General features: G+C 35.7%; 1 protein-coding gene across 1 annotated transcript in view; it reads right to left on the bottom strand.

Moving 5' to 3' along the window:
- POMT1 (protein O-mannosyltransferase 1) overlaps positions 1-17,134 on the bottom strand; it is a 45,192-nt gene extending 28,058 nt beyond the window's left edge. The window contains exons 1-10 of the mRNA XM_051980221.1: positions 16,979-17,134; positions 15,325-15,472; positions 12,649-12,755; positions 11,642-11,692; positions 10,855-11,001; positions 6,809-6,920; positions 4,943-5,008; positions 4,759-4,852; positions 3,140-3,295; positions 219-349 (exon numbers count right to left, since the gene is read on the bottom strand). Coding sequence (XP_051836181.1) covers positions 219-349; positions 3,140-3,295; positions 4,759-4,852; positions 4,943-5,008; positions 6,809-6,920; positions 10,855-11,001; positions 11,642-11,692; positions 12,649-12,755; positions 15,325-15,446 — 986 coding nt within the window. The 5' untranslated portion in view covers positions 15,447-15,472; positions 16,979-17,134. The remainder of the gene's footprint in view (positions 1-218; positions 350-3,139; positions 3,296-4,758; positions 4,853-4,942; positions 5,009-6,808; positions 6,921-10,854; positions 11,002-11,641; positions 11,693-12,648; positions 12,756-15,324; positions 15,473-16,978) is intronic.
- Positions 17,135-17,333: the final 199 nt, after the last annotated feature.

The following is a 17,333-nucleotide window of genomic DNA, read 5'->3' as shown; positions in this document are numbered from 1 at the left end:
TGATGTGACTTCTTTACTTGTTGAATTTAATCTCTACTATATTTTCTTAAACATTATAACATCAGCATAACAAAGTTATCCATTAAATCTCTCTGCAAAATTTATAGCAGAGCTGGAATTTTCAAAGCAATTAGCTTGTCAATTATCAAGCAATTCTACTCAAACACATTTATAAGATTTGTATCTTTTTAAAGATGTAAAATATTCGTGTTTGTTACCTGATAGGATAGGTGTTCTTATGTGAATGAAGCCAGCAGGGCATGGGTTTACCTAAAACATTTCTCAGGGTAATCTGGGAACCATAGGCTACCTCTAATGGCTGGCCTTGTGTGATCCGAGCTAATCCACCCTAAAGAAGGCCAAAACACAAAAAAACACTAAATATTTCAACCAGAGATAGCAAAGAGTCTGTAAAAGAAACTTATAAAGTTATTCATTTGTAACTAGCAAAGCTATTCTAAGTGGCTGAAGCATGTTTGCTTGATTTTATATTGATTTTATATTGATAATTAACAGAAGAATAAGGCAGTAAGATTTTTGTGCATTCATACATTTTTTGATATTTGCCGGTAAGTCCTGCTCTGCTGAAGCAAACACTTAAAAAAAAAAAACAATAGTAAGCACCTGACTATAAATATTTGTTACAAAGGTTTTGTTATTTTCATTTTTCAAAAGGAGAGGTAGAAGGAAAAGAAATAATTGCTAACTTCTAAATAATTTTAAAATAAAAAATAAATACAAGAACAGTGGGATATTGTAAACTCTACATCTTTTAGTCAATTATGGGATAGTAAAGATGTAGTCTACTATGAAATACTGCTTGTGAAAAAGCCTGTTTTTTCTTTATTGATATATACTATGCTTTCAATGCATGTGAAAGTGATGTTCCCTCCAAAAATCTACATTTGAGTATACTTATGAGTGTAAAATATAAATGAATACCAAAACAATACTGCTGGGAAAAAAAAAAAGACAGATTTGCAGCATCATACCCTGAAATTGCCCAAAGCAGCTGTCAATCAGAAAATCTAAAAATCATCCTTTACTCATACACTAATCAGTATGTATGCTTAATGCTGTAGAAATAAAAATGGAGAACTTTCTGCCAGAATAACTACCCTGAACAGAAGACAAGTCACCCAATTCTTACATACCTATTTTATCAAAATCCTAAAGTTTATGCAAGACTGGATAATTATCAACAAATCCAAAGAAAAACTACAGCAAATAATTTGTTCTATTTCAGAACTGCATGAAAAAGAGAAGAGGGCAAACAGTAGGGAAGGAGTAATTGGTGCCAGTACAGAATATCTTCCCAGCATAAAACATGTTTGGCGCAAGTCGAGGTGTCCTGAGGGCAGAGCAGTCTTACAGTAGTCAGAAGAGGCAGCAAGGTTTCAAGACTCTAAGAGCAGATAAGTCAGGCTTAGGATCCTAACACTCTGTTCTGATACTCTCAAGCACTCTGTATCTCCAAGATCCAGGGGGAGGTAACCCCCACAGACCGACATCAGCACAATAATCCAGGAGACTCAATGAAAAACAAAACTGGGCTGTCTCCTCTGAAAACAGCAGGGAAAATAGCCTGCTGTAGTACAAAGCCCCACAGGACCTAAAACTAGAAAAATAAGTAACACAAAGAACTCCCCCCAAAACAAAATAATTATTGCAAATCTAGCTCTATCAATTGCAACTAGAGACTCAAAGGAAAAAAAAAACATTTTTCACAAGCACAATATCTTCAAGAAATGAAGCAAGAGATTTTAAAAAATGGAATAAAAGCTCAATAGTAAAAAACTTGAAAGAGAATAGTGGAATAAAGAAAAAGATGAATTTTGACCCAAAAAAGAATCTCCAAAAACCAGAATAAACCAAACCAATTAATTATTCTAAGAAATTTCAAGAAATAGTGGAATAAAATTAAAAAACTGAAGAATAGAATAGAATAAAATATAAGAACAAAAACAAATGATTGAGAAAATAAGGAGAGCAAATTCTAAAATCACTAGGTTAGTTACCTGGATTAGACTTGATTGTAAAAAGTCTGGCCATGACAGCTCAAGAAATCATAAATGTAAATTGCCCACATCTTTTAGAATCTGAGGGCAAAATGAAAATAGAAATAACCCACTGATTGTTTCCTAAGAAAATCCCCCAAAGAAAAATCCTAAAAATGTTATAGCCAAAATCCAGAGTTTCCATGTTAAAGAAAAGAACACTGTCAACATCCAGAAAAAAGCAGCAGCTCAAGTACCATAGAAGCACAGCCATAATCACAAAGGCTTGGCAGCTTCTATTTTAAAAAAAGAAGAGATCTTTGCAATATAGTATTTCAAAAGGCTTAAATCTTACAAAACTAAGTTTAATCCTATAGAGGGGGAAAAAAGGACTTTAATGGAATAGGGGACTTTTAAACATTTCTGATGCAAAGACCATAACTAAGTCCTTACTATGAAATACAAACATAGTAGTCTAGAGAAATCCAGGAACCAATTAGGAACCTTAGTGTTTTCAACAGATATTTAGGTAGGTGGGGAAAGGAATGAAGGGAGGAACAAAATTTGGAAATGAACATAATAATAATAAAAAGCAAACTATATTAAGGGAGCTAAATAAGAAAAACACTGACCTTGGAAATAAACTGTTATATGATTTTATGAGAAAGGTAAAAGGAAGAATATACTAGTATAAAAAGGAAGAAGATTAGAAACACTGGCATCATTTTTAGTTGAAGCAAAAAAGAGAGTTTCAAACACACACGCACACAACACACACACACACACACACATACACACACACACACACACACACCCCATATGGTGTAGAAATATCAAAATCAACAAGAAGCAAGTGGGAATAGAGAGGACAGTTAAAAGGACAACTTCAAAATAGATTTCCTGATCATGAAGAAAGGGATGAAAAGGTTGACAAAAACAAAATAAAAATAAAATAGATTTTTACTATTATAATAACTTCTCCATGAAATTCTCATTTAGTAAAATAAAATTTATGAAAAGTACTTTGCAAATCTTAAAATGCTATATAGATGTTAGTTATTATTGTTTAATGATGGTTCCACAGGACAAAATTCTAGGTTGCTATTTTAATTAAAATGTCATTCCTTATTTGTACTTCTTACCTCCAAGCTGGCTTGGAAAGCACTAGACATAATTTGATCATGGGGTCCAGAACGATATAGCACCATTAGATGGATGTAGAAAAAAGATAAATACATAAATATTGGTATAATAAACAAGGCCACTCCTCTGGCTAACAAATGACAAAATACACGAGCCTGTTGGAAGATTTAAAAACACATAATTACTTCTTATCAAAGTTAAACCCCATCATCTAGTATTTGATTAATTCCCAAACTCCAGTTTCTGGAATAAGAACTCACTATTTGACCGGAATTGTTGGGAAAACTGGAAAATAATATGTCAGAAATTTGGTATAGACTTACATCTCACACCCCATACCAAAATAAGATCAAAATGGATCCATGATTTGAATATAAAGGATGATATCATAAACAAATTAGGAGAGCAAGGGATAATTTGCCTATCAGATCTTTGGAGAAGAAAGAAATTTATGACCAAATAAGAACTAGGGAACATGATAAAAGGCAAAATGGACAACTTTGATTACATTAAATTAAAAAGATTTTACACAAACAAAATCAATAGAAACACGATTAAAAGGGAAATACAAAGCTGGGGGGAAAATCTTTACAGTGTTTCTGATAAAGGTCTCATTTCTAAAATATATAAAGAATTATATCAAATTTGTAAGAATACAAGTTATTCCCCAATTGATAAATGGTCAAAGGATATAAACAAATAATTTTTAGATAATGAAATTAAAGCCATCTATAGTCATATGAAAAAAATGCTCTAAGTCACTACTGATAAGAGAAATACAAATTAAGACAACTCTGAGATACCATTTCACACCTTTCAGATTGGCTAAGATGACAGGAAAAGATGATGGATGTAGGAGGGGATGCGGGAAAACTGGGACACTGATACATTGTTGGTGGAGTTGTAAAATGATTCAACCATTCTGGAAAGCAATTTGGAACTATGCCCAAAGGGCTATCAAAATATGCATATCCTTTGATCCCAACAGTGGCACTACTGGGTCTGTATCCCAAGGAAATCATAAAGAAAGGAAAAGGAGCCATATGTGCAAAAATGTTTGTAGCAGCTTTTTTTTGTGGTGGCAAAGAACTGGAAAGAGTAGATGTCCATCAACGGGGGAATGGCTGAATAAGTTGTGGTATATTTAGATAATGGAATATTGTTTCTTCTCAATGGTTCAGTGATCCAAAGCAATTCCAATAAACTTTGGACAAAAAATGCCATCTGCATCCAGAAAAAGAACTATGGAGAATGAATGTAAAAAACATGCTATGTTCACGGTTTTTTTCCCTGTTTTTTTTTCCTCTCCCATAGTTTTTCCCTTTTGCTCTAATTTTTCTCTTCCAACATGATTCATAAAGCAATGTGTATTAAAAATAAATAAATTTAAATTTTTAAATTTTTTTTTAAGTTAAACTCTGAACTCTGAATTTCTTATATTTCTTACTTGGGAAATATCAAATGCACTAACTTTAATGACATTTTATTTTCTTATTAAACAAAGTTGTAAATAGCCAACTACATTCACATCAAAACATGAATATATTTTTGTGATATTTTATGTAAAATTATGTTTTCTAGCCAATAAGTCTGATAGCTAATGGATTTCAATACCTACATTTGATAAAGCTTGGTCTCCAATCAAGTGCCAGGCATGGACTGAAGCAACGGTAAGTAGCAGAATATAAGTGAAAAGGCCCATATATTTTACCCTGAAAACACACCACAAAGAAATAAAACTGGGATAAAAAAAGTAAAGTAGAGGAAGCAAATCCCATCTAAAGAAAAAAAAGTACACTTACCCAACTGCACAAGAACAAGAAACTCCAGTGAGAATTAGCCAAACCCACCAGCTCACAGAGAATGAGCTAGGATAAGAGAACAAAAACATAAAAACAGTTTGCATATTGTATTACTGTAAAAGTTACATAAAAATCAAATACAACACAGAGGGTACATGAATATATTTTCATATATTTTTGATACAAGATTTGGCTACAAATTTACACCAGGTACAACAAACAGTTCATAAATCTATCGACTAAACTATATAAACTTAAACTATCTTGGAAAGATTTTTCCCAGTTCAGAATTCCTAAAGTTGAGTACATATTATATAGAGTACATATTTATAAAGTCAGATACTTGAGCTAAATTTAAAAAAAAAACAACTTAAGAGTAAAAAAGTCTTTGTTAAGAATTCAGCTGTAAGGATGAATACAGAGAGGACTGGCGAGACTTACATGAACTGATGCTAAGTGAAATGAGCAGAACCAGGAGATCATTATACACTTCGACAACGATATTGTATGAGGACATATTTTGATGGAAGTGGATTTCTTTGACAAAGAGACCTGAGTTTCAATTGATAAATGACGGACAAAAGCAGCTACACCCAAAGAAAGAACACTGGGAAACGAATGTAAACTATCTGCATTTTTGTTTTTCTTCCCGGATTATTTATACCTTCTGAATCCAATTCTCCCTACGCAACAAGAAAACTGTTCGGTTCTGCAAACATATATTGTATCTAGGATATACTGCAACATATCCAACATATAAAGGACTGCTTGCCATCTAGGGGAGGGGGTGGAGGGAGGGAGGGGGAAAAAAATCGGAACAGAAACGAGTGTCAATATAATGTAATTATTAAATAAAAAATTAAAAAAAAAAAAAAAAAGAATTCAGCTGTATCTAATTTTTTGTAACCCTGTATGGGATTTTCTTAACAAAAATATCAGAGGGGTTTTGTCACTTTTCTTCTGTAGTGGATAATGGTAAACATAGGTTAAATGACTTGTGCAGGGGTTAAACAGCTAGTGAAGGTCTGAGGTCAAATCTGAACTTAGGACTATCTGACTCTAGACCCAATATTCTTTTCACCTCGCTGTCTCTCCCAAAAATCTTAGTGTATTCTAAAGCTTTAATAACTTCAGAATATAAACAGTTCAAAGTCACAAAATTTCCACAACATTTGAAAGGTTAATTATTTTAATTTTATAATAGTGATGTGTCTAATTAAAATTCAATGCAATTACCATTTTCTGATATACATTATACTAGTTTTAGACTTTGTAAAAACTTTAAACTATTGTTCAGTGAATAATCTAATTTTAACATCACCAAAGAACAAGGTTCTGACAAATATATGATAGTTTTGACATTACCCCACAAAAAAACTTGAGGTAAAGCAAGAGAACCTCCTCTTCTGATACACTTCTGAGAAAATATCCCCAGAAATGTCAGATATGCAACGTAAAATGATTTGAAATGTATAAAACTAAATAAGTATAAAATAAATTTAAATAATAAAATTTTCAAATTATGTTTTTTGTGTTTGTAACATTTACACTTCTGAATATATTAATGCTTAAAGCTGAAATAAGAGATTTTAGGGAATGTATGTGTATATATTATAGACATATACACACATATACTTACATATAAACAAGCAGGATTACAACATATAGTATAAGGGCCAAGTTTTGAAGGTATAAATAATGTAAATATTATAAAAGAAAGATAAAATGTAATTATAAATATTACATTTTGAAAATTAACATTAATTTAGCAAGCATATTCTCAAAATACAGGATACAAAAGTCCAAATGGGAAAAGCAACATATGGATCATTTCTATTAAAGGAGGATTCATGAAAGTAATCTTACCTGTATTTTTGGAAATTGGAGAACTTTAGGTAGGACAATACAGCCAAGAGATTAAAAAAAATTAATAATGACTCCAATAGCATCAGCCTAGACTGAGTAATTAAAGCATTCTCTAAGGGAAAAAAAAAAAAAAAACCATGACCAAATCTGTGAAAATGAGCCCAAAACATTTGGGATTCTTTTATACTGTCTTAAGTGTTTCACTATCCCACTCACCAAAGTAGTTTTTCTAAAACTTTTTATTCCTTCTCTAACTTTCGATGATTCTTCCTCTCCCATCCTCTCAGCTTCTGCCTCCTATTTCACTGATACAATTAAAACAATTAGCCAACAGCTCCTTTTCTCCCTTTTCTTCCTCATCCCACATCACTCAGATGCCTTCTACCACAATCTTTGCCTTGACCCATCTCATATGAAGAGATGGTCCTTCTTTACAAGGCAAATCCCCATGCCTATACAAGTGATCCCATTCCATTTTGTCTCCTCCAGCAGAATCCCCCCTACAATCCTCTCACTTCAATCATTCCTTATCTACTGGCTGCTACTCAATTGCCTGCAAACTTGTCTACATCTTGCCTACACTCAAAAAACTCTCAATGTATCTATCCCTGCTTTCTATCATCTCCTTTTCCCCCTCCATTTTATGTACCAAGGATGATTCTACTTCCTTTCACTCTTTTCTTAATAATCTATGAGATGACGTCTAACCTCATCATTCAGTTGAAGTTGCTCTGTTCTAAGTTATCATGCCTCTTAATTACCAAGTCTAATGGCCTGAAGCCAAGATGATGAAGTAAGCAAAACAAAAAGCAAAATGAGTTCCCCACCATTCTATGTCCCACAACTCCTCCAAAACTCTAGATCACATACTAGGTTGAATCCTGATTGGGAAATTCAAGGAAAAAGTTGTAATGAATCATTACTCCAACCCAGAGAGGTCTTCAGACACAGGGGACAGGGTCTGGCCAGAATCACTCCAGTGTAGGGCAAGGACATGTACACATTAGAATGAGAAGAGGCTCCAAGAACTTAACAAGAAAAACCGAGTATAATCCTTTTTTGTTTTTTATGATAATAGCTCCTTACTTTTTGAATGCTAAAATAATTTTCAACATTCACCCTTAGAAAACCTTGTATTCCAAATTTTTCCCTCCTTCTATCCCCATCTTCTCCTAGACATCAAGTAATCCAATACAGATTAAACATGTGAAATTCTTCTAAATATATTTCCACATTTATCATTCAGCACAACAAAAATCAGATCAAGAAAAAGAGAAAAAAACAAACAAGCAAACAACAACAATAACAAAGATGAAAAATGTTATGTTATGAGCCACATTTAGTCCCCATAGTCCTCTCTCTGTATACAGAGAGCTCTCTCCATGTCAAGTCTATTGGAATTGGCCTGAATCACCTCATTGTTGGAAAGAGCCATGTCTATCACAGTTTATCATTACATAATCTTTTTGTTGCTGTGTACAATGCTCTCTTGGTTCTACTCACTTCATTTAGCACCAGTTCATGTAAGTCTCTCCAGGCCTTTCTGAAATCATCCTGTTGGTCGTTTCTTATATAATACTCCATAACATTCATATGCCATAACTTATTCAGCCATTCCCCAACTGATGGGCATCCACTTAGTTTCCAATTCCTTGCTATTACAAAAAAGGCTGCCACAAACATTTTTGCATATGTGGGTCCCTTTCCTTTTGTTATGATCTCTTTGGGATATAGACCCAGTAGAGACCCTGCTGTATCAAAGGGTATACATAAAAACTGATCTACAGGGGAAAAATGGATCTTTAATAAAAGAGGATTTCCAAGCATTCCTGGTGCTTGGATTTCACAGAAGCTCTGAAATACAAAAACAGAAATCAAATTATAAAAGACTAAGCAAAGACAAAGGGATCTTAAAAGAAGAAAGGAAAAGAAAAAGGAAAATACACTAATAAAGAAAAGGTTAAGGGAAATTACCTTATCTTATTATATCATTAGTATAAATAGAGTCTATACAAACATCAAAAAAGGGGTGAGGGATAACAACACTTGAACCCATTATCTGAATTGGTCAAGGAAGGGATTACACACCCACAGTTGAATACAGAAATACATTTTCCCAACAGAAAAACAGGAGGGTAAAGAAAAAAAAAAAGAGTGAGAATAAGAGAGAGAGAAAATATATTAAAAGAGAGGTTAGTCCTAAGCAAAACAAACCCTTACCAAGAATAGACAAAAATATTTACAGCAATTATTTGTGTGATAACAAAAAAATGAAAACTGAGGAGGTAGATGCCCATCAAAGGGGGAAAAGCTGAACAAGTTTTGCTGTATAATTGTCATAGAAATGACTATGGAGATGGTTTTAAAGAAATATGAGAAAATTTGAATGAATTGATGCAAAATGAAAACTGAGAAGCAGAATCAAAGAACAATTTGTATAATAACAATATAGTAATGACAAACAACTTTGAAAGATTAAGGGATTTTAATCAGTGAAATGACTAATAGAAAAGCTAAGATGCTAATAGAGAGGTAAAGGATTCAGAATGTATACAGAATTTTTTGGACACGGTCAATGCATTTGTTTGTTTTGCTCAACTACCTGTCTTTAACTGTGTGTCTTTAGGACTGTCAGGGCCCACTTCTCCTCTCCCTCTAGCCTATACTTAGTGATCTCATCATCTTTCATGGATAAAATTATCACCGCTACACTGAGGATTCCCCAATTTACTTCTCTAGCCCTAGCTCTCTCCAATACTGTCTACTGAATATCTTGAATTATTAAGTCCTACAGAGAAATCAAACTCAACATGTCTAAAACTGAACTCATCACAAACTTCCTTATTATTGTCAAAGGCATCTTCACAGTTACCCGTTCTTGAACCTGGGTCTCATTGTCAACTTCTTACTCTTTTCCTCCTCAGCTCCACAAACAATCTACCAAGTCCTGTCAGTTCTACCTTGTAACACTCCTTCTCTCTGCTGACACTGAAACCCCAGGGTGCAAGCCAACATCACGTCATGCTTGGACTACTCAGTAGCCTGCAGCTTGGGCTCCCTCCCTTACCTTTCTTTCCCATTCCCACCCACATTCTCAATCATCAGTCAAAGTGATCTTCCTAAAGTACAGGTGTGAACACATCCCTCTCTTCCCACCCTCCATCCCATAAACCTAATACAAAATCTTTTGGCATGCTAAATCCTCCATAACCTGGACTCTTCTTACTTTTCCAACCTTCTTATACCTCACAGGTGTTCTGTGATCCAATGACAGAGGTCACTTTGCTATTCCTCATAAAAGACACTACATCCCCTTACTTGGGGCATTTTCACTGGCTGTCCCCAAGGCCTGATTACCCCAACTTTCTTCAAATCCTATCTTCTATAAGAAGCTTTCCCTGATACCAATGAATTCTATCTCTCTTGTCTATATTTTATTTGAAAATCATTGTTTCCATGTTGTCTCCTCCATTAGACTGTAGGGCGGGGACTGTCTTTTGCCCTTCTTTGTATCCCCAGTACTTACCCCAATGGCACAAACATTGATAGGTGCTTAATAAGACTGACTTTAACAAGACAATAGAACTTCATTTTATTTGTGAATAGACTCAAGATCATTTAAAAAATCAAAAAGGAAGGCTTTATGAAAAGTATCTGGTTCATTATTACTCTGTTTAAGAAAATTTTGAGGAAGACAGACCTCATTCTGGATGTAAAAAATATTATGGAGAACTGATACATATTCAGGCACCCAACTCATGTATTTGGCCTCCTATGATTCCTCTGACTGTTGACTGCTGTAAAGTGCAGCAATCCCCAATTCTCACTTCCAAAAGCTGAAAAATGAAACCACTAGGTCTTTGTGAAGCTTTTGGGGTTAACTCAAAATGGATTTATTGTCGAAAATTTTGGAAACAAGTAGGTGGTGCTACAAGGCAAACACAAATGAATGAAAACCTGCCCCAGTATGTCTAGTTTAAGCGGCTCAACTCCCTTTGGAAATGTGATGATATTTTATCAAGAATGACTCAATACACCATTCTTACCTATCAGAATCAGAAGTGCAGCTCCGAGAGCAGAGTAGTGGGAATAATGGAGTTCTAATACAATCTGATAAGCTAACGGGACACAAAGGGCCCCTGCTAGTGCTGGCAACAGGCGCAAGGACCACACTGGCACATTATTAGTATACTCTAGAAAAGATAACCAAACATCAGCATGTAGATTGTAGCACAAATGACCTTAGCATATAGCAGGCATATTTTTTTTAATTTTTTTTTATTTTTAAATTTAAATTTTATTTTATTTAATAATAACTTTGTATTGACAGAATCCATGCCAGGATAATTTTTTACAACATTATCCCTTGCACTCGCTTATGTTTCATTTTTTCCCCTCCCTCCCTCCACACCCCCCCCCCCCAAGATGGCAAGCAGTCCTATATATGTTAAATATGTTGCAGTATATCCTAGATACAATACATATTTGCAGAACCGAACAGTTCTCCCGCTAGCAGGCATATTTTTAAATGGAACAATGGCTAAGCATATACGATAGCCAAAAAACAGTTTATATGACTTTAGATTAAGGTAGCAAATCACTGTCATCTCCTTTGCAATTCACAGTGATCATACAATAAGAACTAATGGTCATGAGAAAAGGGAGGATGCCTGGAGAGCCAAATATCATTTAATAAACTTTTTCAAGAAGTTGGACCCTTAACACTTCAGACTTAACATTTCACCAAACAAAAAACCCACATGCCAGTTTTTAAAGTTATTACAACTTATTTCCAGTTTGTGGAATAAATTGAAAATGAAAAATAACCTTTACCTGCTCCAATTCTGTTCCACAAAAAGTTGCCATCAAATCCTCCCAAATAACCTAAAATATAAAGCCAATTAATCAATAAATATTTGTTATTATTTAAAATAGTAACTAAAATTTATATAACACTTTAAAGTTTGTAAAGGATTTTATATGCATTATTTTATTTGAAACTCAAGACAACTTTCTGAAGTATTACTCCCATTTTACAGATAACAAAGCTACTTTACCTAAAGTGTCTTTATCCAAGGTCTTAGCAACTTGGTGCTATCAGCAATTTCCCTCCCCCACCCCCGAGACAAATTTTTTGGGGTTAAGTGACTTGCCCAGGGTCACACAGCTAGTATTAAGTGTCTGAAGCCAGATTTGAATTAGGTCCTTCTGACTCTAAGGTTGGTGCTCTATGCACTCTACCATCTGGCTGCCCCACAAATTTTAAGAATGTATGATCTCATGTATCCTATCATATATTCTGATCATCCAAATCCAAGAATAAATTATGCTTTTGTGGATTTTTTTTCCTAGAACATTCTAAATTACAAGGAAAACTAAAATCAATCTTATCTTTTCCTATATATTTTCTAACAGCATTTAGATGTTCAAACCTTTAAAACTACTAAGAATCTTCTTTTATTGGCTTTTGTTTTTAATATTTTTACTTTGTGGCTAGAGATAAATTTTAGATCATGACTTACCCTATAAACCTAGGCTCAGATTAAACCTCATAATCTACAAAATTCCACTGATTCCAAGAAGTTCCTTGAAATATTTTTTATAGAATATAAACGTTATCTCTCAGCTGTAACTCTGCCATTACCCTTAAACCTTAAGTCCACAGGCTCTCAGTTTCTAACTAAACTTAAATCATTAAAATTAAAATTCTCATTTTATTTTAGCAAAAGTAAAACAGAGTGTTTCCTATTAAGAGAAATCCTGAGAAAGAAAATTTAACTTTTTCTTAGGTTCCAATTTCAACAGCTATTTTAAAACTACCTCCCAAAAAAAAGGCTTACCTCCAAAAGCAAGCAACATGTGGCCAAGTGGTGGTCCACTACCATCCACAAAGAAGATATGCTTCATGTAAAGTGACACAAATTGCCCATAGTAGACTTCATCAAAGCTGGGGAAAAATATTAAGAATAGTATTATATCTAACTAGACTTCTGAAATGTGAACTTAATAATGTTATAATGTATTTGCACAATGTGAAATTTGCTAATTCTATCTCCTCAACATTTCTTACATCAGTTTCATTTTATTTATATCATAACTAATCTAGGTAAGGCCCCTTATCTTCTGACTAGATTACTGCAATAGCCTCCTAATTTATTTCCTTGTATCCAGTCTTTATTCTCCATAACACCATCAAAATGATATTTCTACAATATAGTCTGACCATACATTCTCTTGCTCAAAAAGCTTCCATGACTCCCAGTTGCATTTAGGATAGACTATGAACTCCTATTTGGCATTTCAAGCCCTTTACATTCTGGGTCCAGTGCAAGAATGGGACATCCCTTGTTCCCCATGGCCTTCCTAGGTGGTCCTTTATTGCAATTCATTGAAAACTGAGGTCTTATACAATCCAATCTTCTACCCAATCAAAATCCTGGTTGCTGTTGTCTATGGACCTCCAGGATACTCCTCTTCCTTTCTCTTTGAGCTCAGTACCTGACTTTAAGTTTTTCTCTCCTTCTCCTTTCTTGGATTCACTACCATGTTACCTTCATTCCTACACATGTGCAACTGAAGAAAAGTGGAGAAAGTCACCCAGCTGGTTTTGATTGGGCCTATATTTACTTTTCATAACCTCAGCTGGGCCCTCACTGATAAAGGTGATTTGTCTATACTATAATCAACTCACCCGCTCTCCACAGTGGCTTCTTCACTTTTCCCCCCCTTCAACTTCCCATGGCTTTTTGCCATATTACTGGAAAAAGCTGAGACAATTTCTGATAATTTCCTTCTATCCTCCTCACATTACTTTCTGCCACCACTTCCACCTTGTAAGAAGAAAGAGCCTTTCTTGCCCCAGCTGGTTCCTCCTCCTTCACCAGGGTCCTGCTTCGTTCCATCCCATCTCCTCCAAATCTCACCTTCCCTTCCTCCCTAACTGCTTGGCTGCTTCTCTGTTACCTACAGATATTCCCAGGTCTCTTAGATACACCATACTCAACAACTAGAGTCCTACCCTCAGCTGCCTTTTGGGGCTAAATTTCTTAAGGAGGACTTTTTATAATATATGTCACTACTTCCTCTTCTCACTCTTAACTTTCTTCATTCTGACGTCCAAGCTCATCGTTCCACTGAAACTGCTCTCCCCAAAGTTATCAATCATCTCTTAATTGCCAAAGCTAATGGCCTTTTCTTAATACTCATCCTTCTTGAATTGATGCCTTCAATCCTGTGTATGATCATCTTCCCCTTGATATTCTCTTCTTTCTAGATATTTAAGACTTCTTTCTTCTATCTACTTGACTACTCTTTCTCTCTGGGTATTTTGGTTCCCAGCTCATAAGTGAGAATATTAAATTCTGAAGGACATCCACCATCTGCTGTTTATCCAACAGGACTTAGAATTGCTGTCGTATTGCAAGCGATTTTTAAAAAAAAAAAATCAAGTTATTTATAGGGTATGTTTCTCATAATGAAGAATTACTCTACTTGTGAGTGTATCACTATGCAAAATAATTTAAAAACAGAGATCCTAGGCCAATTTTGGTCAATAAACCAACAGATTTATCAACTGTGTCATTCTACAAGTTAAATCTTGTAAATATAGGACAAAAATATGAGAAATTCAGGACAGTTTTAAGTATAGGAGAGAAAATGGCCTTACCCAGGAAAATATTTCTTTCATTGATTCAAAAAGCATTTATTAAGCATCTATGTACAACGCTTTGTTCCTTTTTTCTACTTATTAAGTGACTTCTCCCTGAGGCCAGCACCTTTTTGTATGTTCTATTAATCCCATTCTCCACTATTTTCTGATTGCTCTGTCAAACATATGCTCACTCTCTCTCTACCTTCTCCCTTTCCTGTGCCCCTCCTTCCCTTCCTCTCTTCTCCTTCCTCTCCTCTTAGGATCAATTGCTACCTCGACTTAAATCCCTGAATGGGTTGTGGCCTCAGACAAACTGGGACCTTAGCTTAAAAAGTCCAAGGTCTCCCCCTGCATCCATGGCTAGCTCCAGCCATCTTGATCTATATCTGGCTACTGGACTCAGATGGCTCTGGAGGGGAAAGTGAGGCAAGTGACTTTGCCCAGCCCTCCTCCCTCCCTAAAATCCAATTTACTTGTGTGTCATGGCATTCCTCCCTAATGCCACAGTCCTCTATGAGAAACAACAATCTCCTCACTTTTACCTATTGGATGGCAGCAGGTAATAGATATCCTTCAAAGTTTAACTAATTCAGTTATGGGCTGGAAACCAGAATGCTCAGAAATTAAAATTTTTTTTTCAATATATCAAGTTCCGAATATCCTTGTTCTATGCCTGAGATCTAATTAAGAGTTTACTCTCACTTATAAATTAGTCCTGATCCTCATTTTCAACGATATAAACTAGCTGAGAATCATTTTTTCTCTTCAATATTTTTTAAAAAGCCCCTCCCCCAATGAAGTCCTGAAAAAATGCAATTCATTTTGGCTAAATTCTGGAATTTGAAAGATGCAGAAGTTGGCTTACACTACTGCCCGTGGATAGGAGAGTCTCCATAAGCGACTCAACAAAGCTACCACCGTCAAAGCCACTAAGTTCAAGTTGATCTCTGCAGTTACAAGAACAGGACGTTTCAAAAATACTAACATCTTGTTGGAAAGTAGATCGAAAAACCCTGTAAAGTGGAAAGAAACAAACCAGTCATCAAATAGGAACCTATCACCAAAGCCTGGGGGAAATATTTTTTAACAGTATCTTATCTGATTAGAAGAGCTGCTGCACTAAAGATGATGCAATGAATAAGCTTTTTAAGAGACCTGTAACTGGGCAAGTTCCTCTCTAGCAGATTTCTCATCTATAAAATAAGGAGGCTCCTCCCTTTCTCTACCAGCTTTCCTATCTATAAAATAAGATGGTCTCTAAGGTTCCTTCTAGCTCTAAAATTCTATACGCTTTGTAGGATCATAGGAGTTGCGATAGATAAAGATGTTATGGATCTTTATCCATAACTCTCAGTGGATTCAAAAGGACTTGAATTCAAGTTCTGCCATCCTAATAACATGTGTCCCTTTACCTCTCAAGGGCCTAGATAACTAGGATGAATGAGTATCATCTGCGCTAATGAAGGACACATGTTGAGAATGCAAGTTCCTTTAAGACAGAGCTGTTGTGTTTTCCATCTAACAGGACTTAGCACAATGACTGATCTAGAGTAGACATTACATTAATGTTACTCAATTGGAGGAAGTGTGCATAGTAGGGACTTCTTTCACACATGAAATCACTGGTCCAAACCAAGGCATGGAAAGGACAGTCAGATGAGAAGAAATACTGTCATAGAAGGGCATTGGAAAATCTGGGGTTCTCATTCTGACTGCCATTAATAATAACGTTTGTTTTATTTTTTCAAGGATGCATGACTGCATTAGTATAGGCTGCAGATCATTATTTTTATTTTAGGAGATGAGAATGTCAATTACTATAGCCAACCTTCTACTGGGATGATGTCTGCTGGCAAAATTGCTCCTCTGTCAGTTCCTCATTGGTCAGTATATTGAGGTATTCCCTGTTTGGAATTATTAGAGCTTGTGCTTTGTTAGCCTGGCCAGGATAACCAGTGAGATGGATGTAGAGGAATGAGATTTTAGATTAAATCACGATAGCTGATAACTGTCTTCTATGAGATGCACTTTCCGTACACTTGATCCTCAACAATAGCTCTGTGAGGAGGGTGTGCAGCAATTATCCCCATTTTACAAGTGATGGTCAGATGAAGCATATTATAGAGAGTTGACCTCTAAAAGCTGAGTGACTCCCGGGCAAGTCACTCAATCTCTCAGGGTTCTAAATTCTCGAAAGCAGGGGCTCTTAAGTATTAGTGAAAGATTATTTCCCGAGTTCTGCAACAAAATGATTTCTATGGTGACATTTCTATTTTGTGTTTTCTGTGGTGACAAAGCCACAAGTCCTACTAATACTTTAGGATTTGTTATTACTTAATGATACCTGAATAACGGAAAGAAATGCCAAATTTCAGTTAAAGCATGTGAAAATAAGGAATTTGGGGGTTTCCTCCTATCCAAGTTCACAAACCCCCTGACATCTATCCGGAGACCCCGTAGTTCCCAGCTGAAGAACCCCTCCCAGCTCCAATGCCGTCAGCTGCAGAGAAGGTGCCAACCTGCGCTGGTCGAATGTGTGTCCTCCCCAGGGAGTTCCCTATGCCAAAGAAATCACAGGTCCGGGGCCTACAGATGCGGAAACTGAGGCTCGGAAAAGTCAAGTGACTGGCCCGAAGGGGTCACCAGAGGCTGAATGGTGGAACCCGATTTCGCCACTGAGGAGCTATAGCTGCCGCCGCCAGGTCCCATCTGCTCTGCCTCGTTTTCCGCGCAGTAGCTTTCCCTCTGGGCCTCCGTTTCCCTTTCTGGTCAGCGAGGGGGTCTGGGCGCGGTGGTCTCTACCACCCGAGATTCTGCAACCCTCGACCGAGGAGGCAAGGAACGCAGAGAACCGGGCTAGCCTTAAAATCTTTC

This window comes from Antechinus flavipes, chromosome 2, assembly GCF_016432865.1.
Source record: "Antechinus flavipes isolate AdamAnt ecotype Samford, QLD, Australia chromosome 2, AdamAnt_v2, whole genome shotgun sequence".
NCBI lineage: Eukaryota > Metazoa > Chordata > Mammalia > Dasyuromorphia > Dasyuridae > Antechinus > Antechinus flavipes.
This window is presented reverse-complemented; position numbering and strand designations above follow the sequence as displayed.